General features: G+C 34.7%; 1 protein-coding gene across 1 annotated transcript; it reads left to right on the top strand.

Moving 5' to 3' along the window:
• Positions 1-20,799: 20,799 nt before the first annotated feature.
• LOC145132317 (large ribosomal subunit protein eL19y-like) lies at positions 20,800-23,301 on the top strand. Its single transcript, XM_079067062.1, has 5 exons — positions 20,800-20,896; positions 21,757-21,904; positions 22,445-22,567; positions 22,650-23,028; positions 23,114-23,301. Exons 2-5 carry the CDS (start codon positions 21,793-21,795, stop codon positions 23,136-23,138), a joined length of 639 nt encoding a protein of 212 aa, XP_078923188.1. The 5' UTR covers positions 20,800-20,896; positions 21,757-21,792; the 3' UTR covers positions 23,139-23,301.
• Positions 23,302-23,675: the final 374 nt, after the last annotated feature.

Consider the following 23,675-nt stretch of genomic DNA (forward strand, 5'->3'; position numbering starts at 1 on the left):
ACCCAAGACGACAGGTAGACTCGACACCATGTGGGTGATCGTTGACCGGTTAACCAAATCTGTGCACTTCCTACCAATAAAAGAGACGAACAAGATGGAGAAACTGACCAGAACATACATTAAAGAAATTGTGCGACTGTATGGAGTACCAATATCCATCATCTACGACAGGGATAGTAGATTCACATCACGGTTCTGGCAGTCACTACAAAAATCCCTAGGAACTAAACTCGACATGAGTATGGCCTTCCACCAACAGACCGACGGACAGAGCGAAAGAACTATCCAAACATTGGAGGATATGTTGAGAGCTTGTGTGATAGACTATGGTAAAGCTTGGGATACCCATTTAACCCTCGTCGAGTTCTCATACATCAATAGTTATCACACTAGCATTGCAGTTGCTCCATTCGAAGCCCTCTATGGCCGCAAGTGCAGATCACCTTTGTGATGGGCTGAAGTAGGTGACACGCAACTAGCAAATGGGCAAGTTCTTGACAACACTCTCACTGGCCCTGAGATCATGATAGAGACAACAGAGAAGATCGTTCAAATCCGTGAACGGCTAAAAGCATCTAGGGATCGGCAAAAGAGCTATACAGATAAGAGACGCAAACCCTTGGAATCCCGGGTGGGTGATCGCGTTTTGTTAAAGGTCTCACCCTGGAAGGGAATGATACGCTTTGGAAATCATGGAAAACTAAATCCAAGGTACATCGGGCCTTTCGAAATCATTGCTAGAATCGGTCCGGTAGCTTACAAACTCCAACTACCACAAGAACTTAGTAACATACACCCCACCTTCCACGTGTCCAATCTAAAGAAATGTTTGTCCGACGAAACTCTAGTAATTCCAATCGATGAAATCGAGATAAACGAGAGTCGCACTTCGTAGAAGAACCAGTGGAAATCATGGATAGGGAAATCAAGACAACAAAGCAAAGCCAAGGTCCGATGGAACGCCAAGCGAGGACCTGAATTCACTTGGGAACGAGAAGACCAGATAAAAAAAAAGTACCCACATCTCTTCTCTAGTTCATGAGTGCCCACTCTAGAAGAAATTTCGGGACGAAATTCCTTCTAACAGGGGGATGATGCGACAACTGGAAAATTTTAGAACAAGCAAGGTCTAAATCTTAACCATGCACAAGTGAATTCACATGTAACTTGATGCAATGGAATTTTGAAAGCAAAGAGAACATGTTTATATAAGTTAGTATATATATATATATATATATATATATATATATATATATATATATATATATATATATATATATATGTGTGTTTAAAACCATGTTGAAATGGACTATTGTAAGTCAACTCAAGTCAAATAAGTAAGATTTAAAAGCATGAATTATACCCCACTATAAGGGATTTCGGTTTTAGGAATCTAGAACATTGGGATTTCGGTTTTTGGAATAAAAAATCAAAGGGGTTTCGGTTTTGTAAGGACCGCTAGGACCGAAATCTCAAGCCTATGGACCATAGGCTAGGACCGAAATCAACAATTGTGTGTGTATAAGATGATTTCGGTCATGCTAGGACTGAAATCACACTTGTTATGGCCGAAAACTCCTTAGAACTTAGATATTTTATGCAAGGTGATTACTTGATCCATTTCCCAAAGTGATATATTACACTTACCAACGTAAGTGTCACTTCTCTTACATATATTATCTCATATTACCATATATAAACCACCCTTTTAAGAACTCTTTCACCAATCCCAAACACTTCACAGTTAGCATCTTTCACATTTTCTCCCAAATAGCAAGTGTTTTCCTTCATCATCGATATCCCCTGGAGCAATATTCTTCAAGCAGTATATTAGAAGATCATTGTAAGTTCTTATATAAATCTAGTGTTTTTGCAAACATTTCATGATAACCCATATTATTCACACATTAGTATGTGTTTAAAACCCTTAGGATTACGACTACTTCAATCGTTTTAACTCGAAGATCTTCACCGTCGTCTCGTTATCAAACCGCAAACAACCATAAGGTGAGTTCATACCCCTACATTTTTCAAGACTTTTTCTATGTTTTAGGGGGGGGGGGGGGGAATAGAAGTAACACACAAGAAAATTTACGTTAAAACGCAAACATTTAAATACGTTACTTTACTATTTTTACGAAAAGTGTTAAATACACGAAACGGTTTTACTACCAACCTATATATTTTTACATACAACGTTTTGGATAAAAACGTAAAGATATGAGAAATGGTTACAAAATACACTACATTATTCTTATAAATATATATATATATATATATATATATATATATATATATATTAATTACGAAAAGTTCATTTCATTAAACTATATAAAAATAGTTTACGGAACTTTACCACCTTTGTAACCCGTTGAGCAAAGGGTAAAATTATATAAAGTGCATATGTAATTGTTTTACGACATTTTCGATATTAACCTGGAAAGAGGGGATAATTTCATATACAAACGTTTTCATTTCAAAAACATGTACACTCGTTGAATAAATTTGCCAGACATTGTCTTCATCGTACCTAACTGAGGTATACATGAAAGTCCTGTATTATAACCGGAATCTCCGATACGAGAACGTGATACTTGTGTATAGATCTATTCGGGACTGATGATCCCACACCTTGACTGCTAGCTACAGTCAGACCGGCAGGTTATGGGTGACAAATGTCATAAATAACTCGGCGCCTGAAGAACGACGAGGCAGGAACTGCATCTTAAAAGCACGGTTATGAAAACTCACATGGGGAAACGATGATACGTTTATTTACACGAAAACACATTCCTTCAAACGGTTTTATATACGAATAAAACTACATATTACTACTTTAAGTATGGAAAACACTAGTACATTTCGGTCTTGGAACCTTTAAGACTACAACTCATTTCTACGGAAAATATTGGATTTTCTGGAATAAACACCATCATTTTACAAGTGAACGACTTACATCTCATTTATTAGAAAATATCCGATTTTCTGGAAACAAACACTATATCTTTTCACAGAAAGACTTACTATTTTTCATATAAACTCTTATGTACTCACCAACTTAATTGTTGACAATTTTTCAAACGATTTGTATTATCAGGGAATCAGTAAAATAGGTAACCAACAACTTTTGAGGATGGGGCGCTAAGGCATCAAACAAATCTTTTGTCATCATATTGTAATTGACTTTTGAAACTTGTAACACTTACAATGGTGTAACTTTTTCAATTATATATATGATGGTTATGTTTTCTTTCTTTACCATTACTCAATTGTTATGATACAATACATGAAAGTTATCCAACCCCGGACGTTTCCACCATCCTGGTTTTGGGGTGTGACATGATTACAAGTTGGTTAATAAGGTTAAATAAATATCAAACCTAAAGTGTAATAATATATAAACTAAATTTCAATATTAAAATAATATCTTTACTTTTACTTATACAATTATGTCTTTAACTTTTAACATATTATACATAATTTATTAGTTTCAAAATGTTGTTTTATGTAAACCATTATCATTTTAAAGCTACAACTTTTAAATAGTTTGGATAAAATACTTAAATTGTTAATTTAAATATAACATTACAAGGTTAACTTAAATATAAATTTTAGCTCAACTTAAACAACCTAAAGAATATTTTGTAAATAGTTAAAAGTGATAAATTGTAGTCTCTTTTTAATAATGATTATAAGTTGGTTAATAAGGTTAAATAAATATCAAACTTAAAGTGTAATAATAAATAAACTAAATTTCCATATTAAAATAATATCTTTATTTCTACTTATAAAGTTATTATAAAGTTATGTTTTTAACTTTTAACATATTATACTTAATTTATTAGATTTAATATGTTGTTATATGTAAACCATTATCAGTTTAAAGCAACAACATTTGAACAGTTCAGATAAAATACTTAAATTGTTAATTTAAATATAACATTACAGGGTCAACTTAAATATAAGTTTCAGTTCCACTTAAAAAACCCAAAGAATATTTTGTGAATAGTTAAAAGTGATAAATTGTAGTGCTAAATACAAAAGCTAAATTGAAATCTTAATTTAACTAATATATTTCTTAAAGATATTTTTATAATCATTAAAAAATTTCAAATAAGTAGCTTAAAATAACTTACAATAACAATAGTTAATAATAACTCTATATAAATGATTATATTGTTACCTTTAAAAACAAAAAACAATGTTTAATGTTTTAAATAATTACAATGATAGAACTTAAAACGTTAAGAAATATAAATTTTAAAAAATTAATAAACAATAACAACAATTATAAATAACATTAAACCATATATTATTTTTTTATTTTCATTCATGAGTAACCCGTGAGTAGAGGTCATTCAAACGATTGAGATTATGCAGTTTTAATAGATGTATATATTATCATATAATTCAAAATAATCAATGTATCATATCAACTTAGGGCATGTTTGATACCCATCTGACTCGGTTTGGGCCAGATGTTTCAGCTTACTCGGTCAGACATTCTTGTTTGATACATGCTGATCCGGTCAGATTGTCTGGCCCAAATGTATGACTCGGTCAGATTGGAAGAACTTGTTGACTCGCCCAAAAGACTATCCTACCCTCTATTCTCTCGTGACCTAAAAGAAACAGCGCCCAAAAATAGACGCCTCCATCGACAGCTCCCTCCCAATCACTGCCATCTCCCTTCGGATCTGTTCCCTACGTTCCTTTTCAGCGCCTTCAAAAAGCTACCTTCTCCTCTTCTTTCAGCGACAACAAAGATCCTTTGAGATTGGCGATTGATCCTACCCTCCACCGATCGACACCCCTCTTCTCATCACTCATCAGGTACGCTTCTCATCACTCATCAGGTATGCTGATATTCTCTTTCACCCGCGTTTGCTTTTTTTTTTGTTCCGATTTTTCTGCTCTGTTGATGTTTATTGTCAATGAAGATTTTTTCTGATTTTTTTCTAATCTGTTGAATATCCTTCTCCTCTTTCACCTGCTTTGATTTTTTTTATGATTGTTAAATCTGGGTAAGAATTGTTTGCATTATGAGATTGTTAAATCTGGATAAGAATTGATTTGCTCTTAGATCGGATTTGTTCCAACATCAGTTTAGGAATAACTGATTTTTTCCGATAGTATGCAGATTCATGGTATCTAGACCCAAACTCCATTTTTATCGATTAAGGATATGGGTATGCAAGTACAATAAATAGATACCCAAGCCTCAACTAAGGCGTTTGAGTGCAGGTTCCATGGATCAATTTGGATAAGGTCATTTAGTAGAATTATGTTGCAGAAAAATTATTGTAGTGTTGTACTAATGGCTCTCTATGTTTGGATTATTTTTTGGATGCATTGTGTATATGTGATTGGAGAATATGGGTGCAACATCAAAAGCATACTGATGGAATAATATGGTGTTAAGTATTTCCATGGAAAACTGCTAAATTGATGTTTAATGTTGAAATGTCATAATAACATACTTTATTTACTTGATTTATACAATTTGAGGTTAGTTTAATTTTCTTTTGTTGATGATAGGTACTCACGAACAAAAGCCTTTTGGATTGCTTTCTTTGATCATAGAGGTAGATAACAGAGTTGTTTGCATCTTTTTTCTTGATAACATGCCATCTTGTTCGCTCTCACCGTGAAGATGTAGAAAATGCATATTATCAAGTAAAAGTATGTATCATTTGTTCCAAGAGTTGATGGTCCAACGATTCTTTTAGTTTTTATAGTAAACATGTTGTTCCTTATGACTGCAGGTTATTAAAATATGTTTTTATATATAGAAAAACAATTCATTGTAAAAATATGTGTTTTATTTGAAGAAATATGTGTATTAAGTACAATTCATTCAATGACGATTCCTTTTATAATTTTTATTTGGAAATTTAAATGATTTGTGCGTAGTTTACATTTTGTATGACAATTTGTATGTTTTTTATAACTCTTCAGCAACTTCATCCATCACTGTATATAGCATCAGGGTAAAATCGTCATTTTTCATCAGTCAGCACATTGAGTCAGATATACAATCAAACAACATGGTTTCTTACCCAGTCAGAATTTCTTTCCCATACAGACCTTTCCCAGTCAGTACTTTCTCAGTCAGCAGTTATCAAACGGGACCTTAGTATACGAATTATTATATCAGATTTAACAACAACGTTATTGTTATATTTAAGAAAACATATATATGTGTGAAGATTTCAACTACATAGGTGTTTTTGCGCAACACATGACATTTTTACTTGCACCACATGCATTTGAAACATCCATGAATTTTCAATTTTTTTCTAATAATTATTATGAATTGGTTAATAATGTTAAGTTAATGTGTGACATCCTCAAATTCACGGCCAGAAAAGACCGGTTTAATTTATGCTTTTAAAATAATTTCAGAGTAATCATTTGATTAAAAGTGTTGCGGAATTTGTTCCCAGAAAAACATGATAAATATGTTATCAATTCATTTCCAAAGAAATGTATTTTATTCATTTAAACCATTGGGATGTCATCGTCAATACAAAAACATAAGCATAAACAAAACTTACATTCATTTACACTAGTGATCCACTTCTCTTTTAATCTCTCGGTGTAAAGCAACTTCGTATCAATACCTGTGATACAAATAAACTAAGTGGGTCAGGCTTGGGAGCCTGGTGAGCATATAGGGTTTTCAACCCACAATAAATAAATTTATTATGCTAAAACATCAAACAATCAACCCAATTAACCAATCCCCATTATCTTATTTATTTCTTAAGGATTTACCCTAAGAAGCAAATCTCACTCATTCCTAAGGATTCATCCTAAGGAATAGGCACGAAGTCCATCGCTGCCCAAGGTTTATACTACAAGCACTAACAAACGTCGATCCCCACATACTGATCCTATACAGTGATCTTACTAGATCTAGCCTAAAGGATCGATATGAACAACCAACTAACAAAACTGCTTCGGAAATCCCCTAGCAGCAAACAAGGATCGATAAAGACCTCAAATGAATGGAATAAGTTTAACCACGAACCTTTATTCGTAAAAGAAATAACCACAAGACAATTAATTCAGGGGTAGTTAACTTTGCATAGGCTGTGGTCTGAATATCGTGAGGTATATAACCCCCAGACGCATCCTATTCGGCATCGAGAATGGAAACACTGACTAATGCCTAGGCTGTGGTCTGAATATCATGAGGTATATAACCCCCAGACGCATCCTATCTGGCATCGAGAATGAAAACACTGACTAATGCCTAGGCTGTGGTCTGAATACCGTGAGGTATATAACCTCCAGACGCGTCCTATCCGGCATTGAAAATGGAAACACTGACTAATGCCTAGGCTGTGGTCTGAATATCGTGAGGTACATAACCCCCAGACGCATCCTATCCGGCATCGAGAATGAAAACACTGACTAATGCCTAGGCTGTGGTCTGAATATCGTGAGGTATATAACCCCCAGACTCACCCTATCCGGCATCGAGAATGGAAACACCGACTAATGCCTAGGCTGTGGTATGAATATCGTGAGATATGTAACCCCCAGACGCACCCTATCTGGCAATGGAAACGCTGACTCATGAAGCTCATCCGATCACTTCATAAAAGAAACAAAGACTCCAAAGCTCTTCAAAATAAAAGTATAGGGAAAATACTAATAAAGTACTCTCGTACGCTCCCGTACCCCGACACGTAATAGTGTCAAAAAGAAGAACTAACGGATGAACACATAGTTCAAAAACACCTAATGAACATATAGTTCGAGAACACCTTATGAACATATAGTTCAAACATACCTACCGATTACAAGTCTGCTAACGTTCCACTGGACTATCTAAAATAGTCTGTGGCCGTTGTCTATACTCTGCTAGATGACTAGATCATCTTAAACATCAATACCTCTCATCACTTTTTATTTCATCACACATCATCTAATTCATCTACCCATGTTTTACCCAACATATTTGTAGATAAAAATGCATATACAGTTTAAAACTTGTATAAAACATCTATTCAACAGTCACCTTAATTAAACAATTAATATAATTACACATAGCACGTATTTTAAAGAAAATATTTCATATATATGTGTAAGGTGAAAGTGATTATACACTCACCTGATTTAACGATAATCGGGCAGCACTTCGTTGCCTAAAACGATCGTTTCTAATAAAACCGGGAGTTTTATTGAGAAACCGGGCTCTGCGAGGGTCGGGCTTCAAAACCGAAAAGATAAATTCTCCGGGTCTCCGGGCACTTAGGGGCGTGTTTCGGGTGCTATAATTGATATCGGGGCTTCGGGGGATGTCAAAATGCTAAAAATATTGATTTTGGGGTCAAAAATGGCAAAGGTCTAAAATTCCTCGGCAAGGCTCGCAGGCCTTGTATTTATAGGGCGAGGATACGAGGTCGGCCGATCAGAAGGGCGAGTCAGCGAGGCAGGTGGTAGCAGCAGCGAAGGCCACGCGGCTCATGCGAAGCTTGGACACGCGTTGCTCCGCAGTTGGTCCAGCGCCTCGGATACGAGGATTCACTGCACACTCGTCGGACGTGCGAGGGCCGAGACTTCGGTCGAATCAGGAAGCGACACGCCTCGCCAGCTGCTTGGATGACTCAGTAATTTCAGACACGTGGCACATTTTGAGCAAGGGCGACGTGGCCGAAGTCCACATATGCGAAATTTATCGGTTTTGGCAATTTTTCCCGATTTTCGCGCCAAAACTTCTAAAGTCCATAACTTTCGCATACGAGCTCCGTTTTTGACGTTCTTTATTTGCCCGCGTAGGTAAAATTACGCTCTACAACTTTCGTTTAGACTTCGTCGGCTAATTTTGACTTTAATTTTTATATTATTATTTTTAACAGACCAGGACAGGAAATCCGTTAAAAATTCATAACTTCTTCATCCGACGTCCGTTTTCGTCAGAGTTTTTACCGTTGTGCTACTATTGACGAGACCTTCAATTCTCGTTTAGGTTGTGTCGGCTAAAAATCATTCGATCTAAAATTCGAGTTTTTAGCTGTCTACTGCTAAGCTGAAACTTAGAAAAATCATAACTTCCTCATACGAAGTCAGATTTAGGCGTTCTTTTTATACATATTCTCGGTTTAACGAACACTACGACTTTGGTTTATATCACCCAGGCTAAAAAGTAGTTTATCAAAAACTCACTTTTTACGACATTCGGCACCGTGCCGGTTTTGTCGCGAAACTTCGACAGGTCATAATTTCTTCGTTATAACTCGGATTTTGGTATTCTTTATATATCCGTAATCCTTGTCACGACCACTACAACTTTCTTAATAGATATCGGCTTTATCTAATATTTATTGTTCGACGCTCGTTTTTATTCTTAATTAATTAAACCCTAATAATTAAGCATAAAACACATAATTTTCACATAATTCCTTTTCATTTCTTCTAAATGAGTTACAAAGGTTAACCTAGACTATTATGTCAATATTAATGCCTAGCCTAGAAACACGGGCGTTACAATTCTCTCCCCCTTAGAATGATTCCGTCCCCGGAATCACACATCAGCAAACAAATACGGGTAGCGACTCATCATGTCACTCTCCGTTTCCCCAGGTGAGATTTGGCTCATTCGTATGTTTCCAACGCACAAGCACTAAATCGACCATCTTGCGTCACAACTTTTTAGTCTTACGGTCAACGGTTGCCTCAGGTTCTTCAATTAACCTCTTGTTCTCATCCAACCTTAATTCAGAAATGGGAATTATGTCGGGCACACCTCCCGTGAACTTTCTCAAATAACACACATGAAAGGTGTTATGAATACCCTCTAGTTCTTCCGGTAATTCTAGCTTGTAAGCTTGATTCCCGATCCTCTGAAGAACTTTAAATGGTCCAATAAATCTTGGACTCAACTTTCCCCTTCTACCAAATCTTATAAGTCCCTTCCACGGCGAGACTTTAAGTAAAAACCGAATCTCCAACTTCGAATGATATCGGTTGTCTTTTCTTGTCAGCATAGCTCTTTTGACGATCTTGAGCTGCTAACATCCTTTCCCTAATCACTTTCAACTTTTCAGCAGTCTGATGGACTATTTTAGGTCCCACAAACTGCTTTTCCCCAGCTTCCAGCCAACATGACGGCGTTCGACACTTTTCTCCATACAAAGCGTGATAAGGTGTCATCTTAATGCTTGAGTGGAAACTATCATTATAGGAAAATTCTACTAGAGGTAAGTGTTCATCCCAGTTACCTTGGAATTCTAGGGTACATGCTCTCAGCATATCCTCCAATGTTTGAATTGTTCGTTCGCTTTGACCATCAGTTTGCGGATGGTAAGTTGTACTCAAACACAACTTGGTACCCAATTCCTCTTGTAAACTCCTCCAAAACCTTGAGGTAAAACGGCTGTCACGATCAGATACAATCGTTAACGAAACACCGTGAAGCCTCACAATTTCCTTCACGTAAGAATTCGCAAGTTTATCCATAGACCATTTCTCGTTGGCTGCTATGAAATGCGTACTCTTAGTGAAGCGATCAACGACCACCCAAATCATGTCGTGATCGTTCCTTGTTCTGGGCAGTTTAGTCACAAAATCCATGGTGATATCTTCCCATTTACCCATGGGTACAGGTAAAGGTTCTAAACTCCCATACGGTTTCTGATGTTGTGCCTTAACCCTAGCACATGTTACACACTCGGCCACATACTTAGCAACATCGAGCTTCATCGTCGGCCACCAGTAATAGGGTTTTAGATCCCTATACATTATTGTACTGCCGGGATGAATCGAGTACATGGTCTTGTGAGCTTCTTCCATCAGAAGACCTCTTACTCCTCCCGTCTTAGGTACCCAAATCCTATCTTTGAATACCTTCAATCCTTGACCGTTTGTATCAAACATCAACGTTTTTCCCAAACGTTCTTCCTTTCGGTCATTTTTCTCTAAAGCTTCCTCCTGAGCTTTCTTTATACTTTCCACAATCGTCGAGACATCTTCAATTCTCAACGCTCTTGGCCTTTTCTTCTCAAGATTTACCTTCCGACTGAGAGCATTAGCAACAACATTTGCTTTACCAAGGTGGTAAAGTATCTCACAGTCGTAGTCCTTGAGTAACTCTAGCCAGCGCCGTTGCCTCATGTTCAATTCCTTCTGATTAAAGAGATATTGAAGACTCTTATGATCAGTGAAAAGTTTGCACTTAGTACCGTAAAGATAGTGCCTCCATATCTTTAAGGCAAATACTACCTCGAACTTGGTTCTCTGAACCACGTAACAAACTCATCGTAGTCGGACTCAATTTGATATGACCACTAGGGTGGGGATAACAATCATCTTCTTAGTCATTACCGAAACGATGGTAACGACAGACTAGAATAAGACGGAATCAATTACTAGTTCCTTGGTAACCTTGTGACTTTCCCTGATCCAAGTGTGAGTCCTGTGCTTCCAGTAGTATAGATCTCTACTACTATTCACACCTAATCATACTCGTCCCAAGTACTGTCTCGCAGTCCCCAAGTCCTAAAATCACAAAACAATTTAACACATACGAATGTGTCCAATTAATCATAAAATTTTCCTAGACTCTACTAGGACTTTTTCCATGCGTATCTTCAATCATCAATTCTACTTCAACTTGGTTGGTGATGGAAATTCCAGACGATGGGACAACTTCAAGAATTACACCAACCATTCCATCATCCTCCCAATCGAAGGTGTACTTCAGACGTACCGTACCCCTCTAAACGTTCCGTTATTTTATCAAACATATTCTAAAGGCAAGACACCACTCTTACGATATCTTTTGATAGGTATCATTCACTATCATAAGCTTTTCATTTCCTCCATCTATTCAATTCTCTACAAGTCTTCACCATAATGTTTTGTACACCCAAGCAGACGTTCGGTGTACTGGGCGAGAATTTAAGATAGGAAAGCTTTATTTACGATAGACATATAAATCTCCTCATCACTTTGAAACGTTTACATGCTAGTTCTAATATCGTAGTCATACGCTTAGAATCCTAAACACATAAAGTTTCCAGATCCGGTCGGCAACAGACCATAGATCCGAACAAATAATAGCATATAAGTCATCTTTATAGCTATAACATAAAATATTTAATACATAAAACATTTTAGGCATCTTTCCTAAAAGAAACTTGTGCTCGTGTCTAAAATATAGCAGACACTCATCTCACAATCATCGCTTAGCATTCTAAGTTTAAGTCTAGAAATCCTACAAATTTCTTAGTTCGCTTAAACTAATGCTCTGATACCAACTGTGACATCCCCAAATTCACGGCCAGAAAAGACCGGTTTAATTTATGCTTTTAAAATAATTTCAGAGTAATCATTTGATTAAAAGTGTTGCGGAATTTGTTCCCAGAAAAACATGATAAATATGTTATCAATTCATTTCCGAAGAAATGTATTTTATTCATTTAAACCATTGGGATGTCATCGTCAATACAAAAACATAAGCATAAACAAAACTTACATTCATTTACACTAGTGATCCACTTCTCTTTTAATCTCTCGGTGTAAAGCAACTTCGTATCAATACCTGTGATACAAATAAACTAAGTGGGTCAGGCTTGGGAGCCTGGTGAGCATATAGGGTTTTCAACCCACAATAAATAAATTTATTATGCTAAAACATCAAACAATCAACCCAATTAACCAATCCCCATTATCTTATTTATTTCTTAAGGATTTACCCTAAGAAGCAAATCTCACTCATTCCTAAGGATTCATCCTAAGGAATAGGCACGAAGTCCATCGCTGCCCAAGGTTTATACTACAAGCACTAACAAACGTCGATCCCCACATACTGATCCTATACAGTGATCTTACTAGATCTAGCCTAAAGGATCGATATGAACAACCAACTAACAAAACTGCTTCGGAAATCCCCTAGCAGCAAACAAGGATCGATAAAGACCTCAAATGAATGGAATAAGTTTAACCACGAACCTTTATTCGTAAAAGAAATAACCACAAGACAATTAATTCAGGGGTAGTTAACTTTGCATAGGCTGTGGTCTGAATATCGTGAGGTATATAACCCCCAGACGCATCCTATTCGGCATCGAGAATGGAAACACTGACTAATGCCTAGGCTGTGGTCTGAATATCATGAGGTATATAACCCCCAGACGCATCCTATCTGGCATCGAGAATGAAAACACTGACTAATGCCTAGGCTGTGGTCTGAATACCGTGAGGTATATAACCTCCAGACGCGTCCTATCCGGCATTGAAAATGGAAACACTGACTAATGCCTAGGCTGTGGTCTGAATATCGTGAGGTACATAACCCCCAGACGCATCCTATCCGGCATCGAGAATGAAAACACTGACTAATGCCTAGGCTGTGGTCTGAATATCGTGAGGTATATAACCCCCAGACTCACCCTATCCGGCATCGAGAATGGAAACACCGACTAATGCCTAGGCTGTGGTATGAATATCGTGAGATATGTAACCCCCAGACGCACCCTATCCGGCAATGGAAACGCTGACTCATGAAGCTCATCCGATCACTTCATAAAAGAAACAAAGACTCCAAAGCTCTTCAAAATAAAAGTATAGGGAAAATACTAATAAAGTACTCTCGTACGCTCCCGTACCCCGACACGTAATAGTGTAAAAAAGAAGAACTAAAGGATTAACACATAGTTCAAAAACACCTAATGAACATATAGTTCGAGAACACCTTATGAACATATAGTTCAAACATACCTACCGATTACAAGTCTGCTAAGGTTCCACTGGACTATCTAAAATAGTCTGTGGCCGTTGTCTATACTCTGCTAGATGACTAGATCATCTTAAACATCAATACCTCTCATCACTTTTTATTTCATCACACATCATCTAATTCATCTACCCATGTTTTACCCAACATATTTGTAGATAAAAATACATATACAGTTTAAAACTTGTATAAAACATCTATTCAACAGTCACCTTAATTAAACAATTAATATAATTACACATAGCACGTATTTTAAAGAAAATATTTCATATATATGTGTAAGGTGAAAGTGATTATACACTCACCTGATTTAACGATAATCGGGCAGCACTTCGTTGCCTAAAACGATCGTTTCTAATAAAACCGGGAGTTTTATTGAGAAACCGGGCTCTGCGAGGGTCGGGCTTCAAAACCGAAAAGATAAATTCTCCGGGTCTCCGGGCACTTAGGGGTGTGTTTCGGGTGCTATAATTGATACCGGGGCTTCGGGGGATGTCAAAATGCTAAAAATATTGATTTTGGGGTCAAAAATGGCAAAGGTCTAAAATTCCTCGGCAAGGCTCGCAGGCCTTGTATTTATAGGGCGAGGATGCGAGGTCGGCCGATCAGAAGGGCGAGTCAGCGAGGCAGGTGGTAGCAGCAGCGAAGGCCACGCGGCTCATGCGAAGCTCGGACACGCGTTGCTCCGCAGTTGGTCCAGCGCCTCGGATACGAGGATTCACTGCACACGCGTCGGACGTGCGAGGGCCGAGACTTCGGTCGAATCAGGAAGCGACACGCCTCGTCAGCTGCTCGGATGACTCAGCAATTTCAGACACGTGGCACATTTTGAGCGAGGGCGACGTGGCCGAAGTCCACGTATGCGAAATTTATCGGTTTTGGCAATTTTTCTCGATTTTCGCGCCAAAACTTCTAAAATCCATAACTTTCGCATACGAGCTCCGTTTTTGACGTTCTTTATATGCACGCGTAGGTGAAATTATGCTCTACAACTTTCGTTTAGACTTTGTTGGCTAATTTTGACTTTAATTTTTATATTATTTTTTTTAACAGACCGGGACAAGAAATCCGTTAAAAATTCATAACTTCTTCATCCGACGTCCGTTTTCGTCAGACTTTTTACCGTTGTGCTACTATTGACGAGACCTTCAATTCTCGTTTAGGTTGTGTCGGCTAAAAATCACTCGATCTAAAATTCGAGTTTTTAGCTGTCTACTGCTAAGCTGAAACTTAGAAAAATCATAACTTCCTCATACGCAGTCAGATTTAGGCGTTCTTTTTATACATACTCTTGGTTTAATGAACACTACGACTTTCGTTTAGATCACCCATGCTAAAAAGTAGTTTATCAAAAAAACTCACTTTTTACGACATTCGGCACCGTGTCGGTTTTGTCGCGAAACTTCGATAGGTCATAACTTCTTCGTTATAACTCGGATTTTGGTATTCTTTATATATCCGTAATCCTTGTCACGACCATTACAACTTTCTTAATAGATATCGGCTTTATCTAATATTTATTTTTCGACGCTCATTTTTATTCTTAATTAATTAAACCCTAATAATTAAGCATAAAACACATAATTTTCACATAATTCCTTTTCATTTCTTCTAAATGAGTTACAAAGGTTAACCTAGACTATTATGTCAATATTAATGTCTAGCCTAGAAACACGGGCGTTACATAATGTAAGAACTAAATTCTAATCATAAATTAACTAAACTATAATATTACAATATTATATTTTACTTCTATTTATAAATTTATGACTTTAACTTTTTAATATATTATAGTTAACTTATTCGTTTAAATATGTTGTCGTATGTGAGTAATTGTCATTTTAAAGTCGCAACTGTTGTATAATTTATGATTTTATGCAAAATAGTTAAATTACTAATTTCAATATAATGTTAAACGGTTAACTTAAATAAAAATTTGAATTAAACTTGAAAAATCGAGAGATTATTTTATAAATAGCTAAAAGTTATACATTATAGTGTTAAACCTAAATTGTAATCCTAAATTAACCAAAAAAATCTACGAAACTATTTTTAATAATCATTAAGAATTTTCAAATAAGTAGCTTAAAAATAACTTATAATAAGAATAGTTAAAAGTAATATCATATAAAAATTTATATTGTTATCTTTCAAAACAAAACCAATATTTGTTGTTTTAAATAATTACAATCAAATAAACTAACAATATTCATCAAATAAATTTAAAAAAAATAAATTTCTAAAATTAAATTAAAATAATTAAGAGTTTTCAAATACGTTATTTTAAATAACTTATAACAACAATAGTTAAAAGTAACATTATATACGAAAATTATATTATTACATTTAAAAACAAAAACAATATTTGATGTTTTAAATCATTACAATGATAGAAATTAAAATATTCAGTAAATAAGCTTTTTAAAATTAATCAATCATAACAACTATAAAAAACATTGAACCATGTATTATATTTAATTTTATTCATGAGTAACTTGCAGGTACAAGTCATTGAGACAATTGTGATTATAGAATTTTAAAAGATGTCAACATTATCATATAATTCAAAACAAACAATGTTTATATCAACTTATTACAAAATTTATTATATAAGATCTAACAACAACATCATTGATATATTTAAAAAAACATATATTTGTAAATATTTCAAATATATTGTTGTATTTTGCGCAACGTACGAGTATTCGCCTAGTATACTTATAAAAATGACATGTTTACTTGCACCACATGCACATTTGAAACTTCCATGATTTTTTGATTTCTTTCTAATAATTATTATAAATTGGTTAATAATGTTAAATTAATGCAAAAGCAAAATTATAATCATAAATTAACTAAACGATAATATTAAAATATCATATTTTAGTTCCATTTATAAATTATGACTTTAACTTTTTAACATATTATAGTTAACTTATCAGTTTAGATATGTTGTCGTATATGAGTAATTATCATTTTAAAGTCACAACTTTTATATAATTTATGATTTTATGCAAAATAGTTAAATTATTAGTTTTAATATAACGTTAAGCGGTTAACTTATATAAAAAATTATAATGTTATCTTTAAAAACAAAAACAATGTTTGTTATTTTAAACAGTCACAATCAAATAAACTAACAATATTAATCAAATAAATTTTAAAAAGGTTAATTTTCTGAAACCAAATTAAAATAATCAAGAGTTTTCAAATATGTTATTTTAAATAACTTACAATAACAATAGTTAAAAATAACATTATATATAAAATTTATATCGTTACATTTAAATATAAAAAACAATGTTTGATGTTTTAAATAATTACAACGATAGAAATTAAAATCTTAAGCAAATATACTTTTTAAAATAATTAATCATAACAACAACTATAAATATCAGTAAACCATATATTATATTTAGTTTATTTATGAGTCACTCGCGGGAAGTGACTATTGAGACAATTGAGATTATAAAATTTTAAAAGATATTTACATTATCATATAATTCAAAACAAACAATGTTTATACCAACTTATTATAAGATTTATTATATAAGAGCTAACAACAACGCTATTGATATATTTAAAAAATATATATCTGTAAAGATATCAAATATATTGTTGTATTTTGCGCAACGCGTGAGTATTCGCGCAGTAAATACTATAATAGAGGTCAAAATACTTGATTCTCATGCATTTGAAACTCCAATGACTCTTCAGTTTTTTTTTTAATAATGATTATAATCAAATACTTTTTATAATTGTATTAAATAATACTTTAATAATAAAACTCTTTAACATTTCAACTAATTAACTATTATAACTCAAGAGTTTTTGTAACTTATGGTATATTAATTGGTTGATTTAGAGTATATATATAGTTCATAGATGTAGATTAGATTGTTAGGATTTTATGATTAAGATTGTGAGAAAAAGTGCTAAGAAGACAACAATTTCTAATTCATAAGATAGAACTTGAGCAATACTATTGTTGTTTGATATGAATTTTCGTCAAATAGATTATTATTATGTATTTCTTTCTATTTTCTTACATTATGTTAAACTTCTTTTGTTTTTTACATATTGTTTTCTATTATTAGAGTTTATGCTTTTGTTTGTCATTTTAATATTGTTTCTTAATTCTTTAATTTTAATTGAAATTTATCGTTTGTTGTTGTTTCTATTATTAAACTTTGTTTTTTTGTTTGTCATTTTAATATTATTTTTTAATTTTCTAATTTTCCCTTGAAACTTATCTTTTGATGTGCTATAATTCATCAACAAAGCTAACATCCAAAATAAACAAAATGTTTGCTAAGAAGTGATGGATAACATTATAACATACAAAGAATAAGTGAAAGTTAATAACAAAGAATTTTAAGAAATGATTAATATGAAAAATTATTAACTCAAAATTAATAATAGTGATATAAATATTTATAATACCATATATGTATCAATAATATAATTATATTTTAGTCAGCGCAATATATTTGCCATAATTTTAATCATCATAGTTTTATTTATGCACAACGTGTGAGTTTTTGCCTAATAATAAATAAATAAGAGGGAAAATGACATATATGCCCTGTAAACTTTTTAAGGTTAACTCTTTTAGTCACTTAACTTTTTAAGTGGCTTTATGAGGGAACAAACTCGTGCGCTACCTGTCTTTTTAGTCCTCTTGACTTGTTATAACCGGTTTGAATGCCACATACCCAAAACTTGGGCCTATTTATTTCCTGTTCACCATTTTCCTCTATGTTAAAATGGAAGAGTTTGAAACAAAGGCAGTCGATCGAGAATGAAGAGGAACGCAACCAAAATCAGAAAAGCGGGAAGCACTTCGGTGCATGGTTGATTCGACGAAGGTGAAGAACGAAAGCAGAAAAGTTGCAATCGATGGCTTGTTTGTGGGCGACGGCCGATGGAGTTGCAGGGGCGGTGATTTTGGTCGATTACGTGTTGGATTGTTGGTTTAAGGAGACACTCTCGCAAGCGGTTGACCCGAAACTGAAGGACGATTTGGATGTTGAGGAAATGGATTTGGTTTTGAAGGTGGGGTTGCTCTGTTCGCATTCTGTGCCCGCGGTGAGGCCGAACATGTCGCAAGTTTTAAAATTTCTTACCAGAAAAGAGCCATTGCCGACGGATTTCAATACTGTGTTGGAGATAAGAGATGACTACTCAGGTCGACTTGGTGAAGCCTCTTCGAGTGCTTACTTTTCGCACATACAGTACTCAACGGCGTCGGCCCCGATCACAGAATCGTTTATGTCCTCCGGCCGGTGATGTACATGAACACCTATGTAAAATGTATTTTATTTATTTATTTATTTTGTCACCACCGGTGTTGTTGATGACAAAGAAGAATTGCTATAAAAGTGTTGGAGAAGAGTATCAGAGAGTGAAGGTGAAGAAGAATTTTAAAGGCGGATTGACGAGGTGAAACGTAAAGTGAAGTTGGAACCCTAATAAAGTTTTTAAGTGTTAGGGAAGGAAATTTGGCCCACACAAAGACAAAAAACAAAAAATAAAAGAAAAATTACCATTAACTTAAAGGAAAATGATGAACAGGAAAGAAATGGGCCCAAGTTTTGGGTATGTGGCACTCAAACTGGTTATAACAAGTCAAAAGGACTAAAAAGACAGGTTGCCCACGAGTTTGTTCCCTTATAAAGCCACTTAAAAAGTTAAGAGTAAATTACACGAATGGTCCCTATGGTTTAGGGTAATTTGCGCGTTTGGTCCCTAACTTATTTTATTAACTCGGAAGGTCCCTACTGTTTGTTTTTGTTTCGCGCTTGGTCCCTATCTTATCTAAAAAGACTATTTTGCCTTTGATTTTTTAATTTATTTAAATAAACACACCCCCAACCTCACCCCCTCACCTTACCTTACCCACCCCACTATTTTTTCCTATTTAAATAATTATTTTTTTTAGGTAAGACATGGACCAAACGCGTAACAGAAACAAACAGTAGGGACCAAACACGTAACAAAAACAAATAGTAGGAACCTTCCGAGTTAAAAAAATATGTTAGGGACCAAACGTGCAAATTACCCCAAACCATAGGGACCATTCGTGTAATTTACTCAAAAGTTAAATGACTAAAAGATTTAACTTTAAAAAGTATATATATATATATATATATATATATATATATATATATATATATATATATATATATAGAGAGAGAGAGAGAGAGAGAGAGAGAGAGAGAGTGGCGGACGCAGACTGTTTTAGTAGGGGTGTCCCTCGTACTTCAAGCGGGTGCACCTAATAGAAAAAACCAAAAAAAAAAAAAAAAAAAAATTTACACTGCGTGCCGGAAATTGAACAGTGGCCCGGGACCCCAAATGCCCCACTAAGGTCCGCCACTGTATATATATATATATATATATATATATATATATATATATATATATATATATATATATGTCATTTTCGCTAAATAATATATAATATTTTGAAGAATGAAAGATGTTGTTTGTTTTGGAAGTGGTTAAATGTCTTTTGTCTTTTTTCATGTTTGCGGAAGAAGACGTGCACTTGAGAAACGTCTACCCGTCAAAAGGGAAAAGTGCTCAAAAAATACTTTTGTAGACAAACAAACGAGCCTAAGTCTACTTGCACATAAGTGAGATTACTTTAATGCTCTCATGTGAGGGTCACATTCTTGTGATGCACGTAAAAAAGAGCTGTGCCCTAAGGACTAAGGATGTAACCAAGGACTAAGGACTAAGGATGTAACCAAGGACTAAGGGTGTAACCAAAAACAGGGAGTAGGAACCACCCACAATGAGATTTTGGATAAACCATATGAACCAAAACTATACTTTCCTATCATTATTGTGGACAGTTAGTATGTGTCACGTGACATGATGATGGAAGGAAGTTGAACGATTCTAGACATAGAAACCAAATAAACTTGTCAACCAAGTATTTTACTTGGAGACCAATCCCATTCCACCTATGAAAAAGACATCCATTTTACTGCTTTTAAAAGGAAGCAAAAAGACGATTTCCAAATATCTAGAAAGAATAAAAAGGGCTGTGAAGTTGCAATTTTAAAAGAAACAAGTATACAAGGATACCAACAAGGTTAAAGGGCAGACCCAGGAGAGGCGAACGCCTCTCCTAGCTTTAAGGTGAGTTTTCATTTTTTATTTTTTATTTTATTTATTTATTTTGTTTTGTTTTGTAACATTAAGATACATGCATAATATGATGTATAAACATATATGTTTATGAAAACATCACTATAAACATATATGAATTATTATCGACATATATGATAATGTTTCAAGCAAAACATATGTAGACCGCAATCACCACATCATCACAACATGAGACCTATATAGGTACAATCAAAATCGAGAAATCATATGAAATTATGAATGATGCAAATGTTATGTAAGAAAAATAAAAAATACATTTATAGTCGACTAGAATTATAATGCTTGTGTTAGGAATTTATTTGATGGTCTAAAGTAAGAGCTTACAAAAATGTATCTCAAATAAAATGTCAGCATGATGAGTAAGTTACAATTAAAATGTTATTCATCACAACCTAGGAGATATTGATCATATCCACGTTAATTTTGTGTTTGATGTTGAACCAATACACCCAAACTTATATGCTACTTGTTCATTATATAAATAAACCCATTTTTATCTAGGCACCTTTAAAAGCTTGGTGGTCTTCATGATTCATTTCCAAACTTCATGTGTTATTTTATCTAGATGTTACATGGACACAATTAAAAATGCTATGATGTTACAATTGATCAGTTGCAAACATTGAAACAAAAAAAAAATGCTTTGATAGTGCAATTAAAAAAATAATGATATTTGTTTTATATATAAGTTGGGCCTTACTGTAGAATAACAAATAATAAATAGTCAGAACAATCTTTCGAAGCCCAGCCCAACCTATAAACCCTAATAGATTTGGATGATGATATAGGGTTACAATTTCGCCACCAACCCTAGTTCTTATTATCTACAGGTGAGAGGGGGGAAGGTGATAGCCAGAGAGGAGGAGATGGTGTCGTTGAAGCTACAGAAGAGGCTTGCTGCCAGCGTCCTAAAGTGCGGAAGGGGCAAGGTTTGGCTCGATCCAAATGAAGGCAACGAGATCTCCATGGCCAACTCTCGTATGTTATCAACACATTCCTTACTTCTCGTTCATTTTGATTCGTTTTCATCCACCGTGTTTTAAATAAATTTTCTGATTATCTAATCGACGAATGCTTTTTTCTCTCCTTTTTTGATTTGTAACTATGTTTATGTTATTTACTCCGGTCACCGACTAACCGGAGTAAATAAGCTAACAACTTTGTTACTTGTTTGTTGTTTCTATCGTTTATAAATCCGTTATTTGAGTACGATTGGCACAACTTATTGTCTTCTATGTCTGTGATTTCATATTTTACCTAGCTTGTCGATGATTTTCAGACAGTTTTGTGCTTTTGATTTTTCAACTGATTGTTTTCTATTTCACAGTTGAACGATTTTCAATAGTTTCGTTAGATATTGTGAAGTTTTTGATAGCTTTTCATTGTTTCCACGATTCTTTGGAGCTGGTTTTTTTTATGAACATAGTTTATAAACACGATGCTCATTGAAATTAAAAACCAAAAGCAAGTTTCTATGGTTTTCCAATTGCTCAAACGAATCTTGTCGAATGGTTGCAGGTCAGAACATCAGGAAGTTGGTCAAGGATGGATTCATCATCAGGAAGCCAACCAAGATCCACTCACGATCACGTGCACGTCGCATGAAGGAAGCCAAGAGGAAAGGGCGTCATTCAGGCTACGGTATTTCTTTTGATTTTGGTCTTAATTTCATTCAGAGTGAAATGTGTTGTCTTAATAATAATATGTAATGAATGGTGGTTAGGTAAACGTAAGGGTACAAGGGAGGCAAGGTTGCCAACAAAGATTCTATGGATGAGGAGGATGAGGGTGTTGAGGAGGTTGCTGAGAAAGTACCGAGAGTCAAAGAAGATTGACAAGCACATGTACCATGATATGTACATGAAGGTGAAGGGTAATGTCTTTAAGAACAAGCGTGTGTTGATGGAAAGCATTCACAAATCAAAGGCTGAAAAGGCAAGAGAGAAGACACTCTCTGACCAGTTTGAAGCCAAGCGTGCAAAGAACAAGGCCAGCAGAGAAAGAAAGATGGCCCGCAGGGAGGAGCGTTTGGCTCAGGGCCCACAAGAGAGAGTTCCAGCACCAGCTCCAGCTGCTGCTGCTCCTGCAGCTCAACCTGCACAGTGAGTGTTGATAAGAATATGTTTTTTATCTCTAGTTTCTTGTGAATGATATTTTTACTGATTTGATCCTTTTTTTTGTGTTCAGGGCATCGAAGAAGTCGAAGAAATGAGATTGTTAAGGGATGAAGAAAGTTGATGCTTTTAGTAGTCTTGAAGTTTTGTTCTTTGACCTGTTGGCTTCTTTTATTTTATTTTGTTTGGTAACAGTTATTTTAAGGAGATTAAAAACTTATTGTTACTTGGAAGTATTTTATTTTAAAGTTGCTTGTGTTACTTGTATTACTTACTAATATTTGCTGCACCATTTCTTTGTTACTGTTGTAGAATGGCTGTTCATTGTGATACAATAGCATACTTAGAGTATGCGTATTTCTCCCCTGTTAAGAATAATATAGGAGGTAGTTTCTAAGTTGATTTTCTTACGTGCCTGTTTATTTAGATTTTCAAGATACAGTGCACACCGCTTAATGTTTGACTTTTTGTAGGGTGAGCAAACCTAAACCAAAAAACTGAAACCGACGAAATCGTAACCGTAAAAACCGAAACAGAAGCAAAACCCACAGTTAGGGTTTGCATTTTTTTAAAACCGAAAAATCGGGTTTGGTTTCGGTTTTTACCCAGAAACCCTTCCATCTAACCCGAGAAAC

This window comes from Lactuca virosa, chromosome 8 (genome assembly GCF_052849685.1).
Source record: "Lactuca virosa cultivar CGN04683 chromosome 8, Lactuca_virosa_CGN04683_v6, whole genome shotgun sequence".
In the NCBI taxonomy this organism is placed as follows: domain Eukaryota; kingdom Viridiplantae; phylum Streptophyta; class Magnoliopsida; order Asterales; family Asteraceae; genus Lactuca; species Lactuca virosa.

Excerpts from the sequence above, each read along its gene's own strand:
- LOC145132317 (XM_079067062.1), top strand. The coding sequence starts at position 21,793 with ATGGTGTCGTTGAAGCTACAGAAGAGGCTTGCTGCCAGCGTCCTAAAG. Across the intron at positions 21,905-22,444 it reads GATCTCCATGGCCAACTCTC|GTCAGAACATCAGGAAGTTG; the intron begins GTATGTTATCAA and ends GAATGGTTGCAG. Across the intron at positions 23,029-23,113 it reads CCTGCAGCTCAACCTGCACA|GGCATCGAAGAAGTCGAAGA; the intron begins GTGAGTGTTGAT and ends TTTTGTGTTCAG.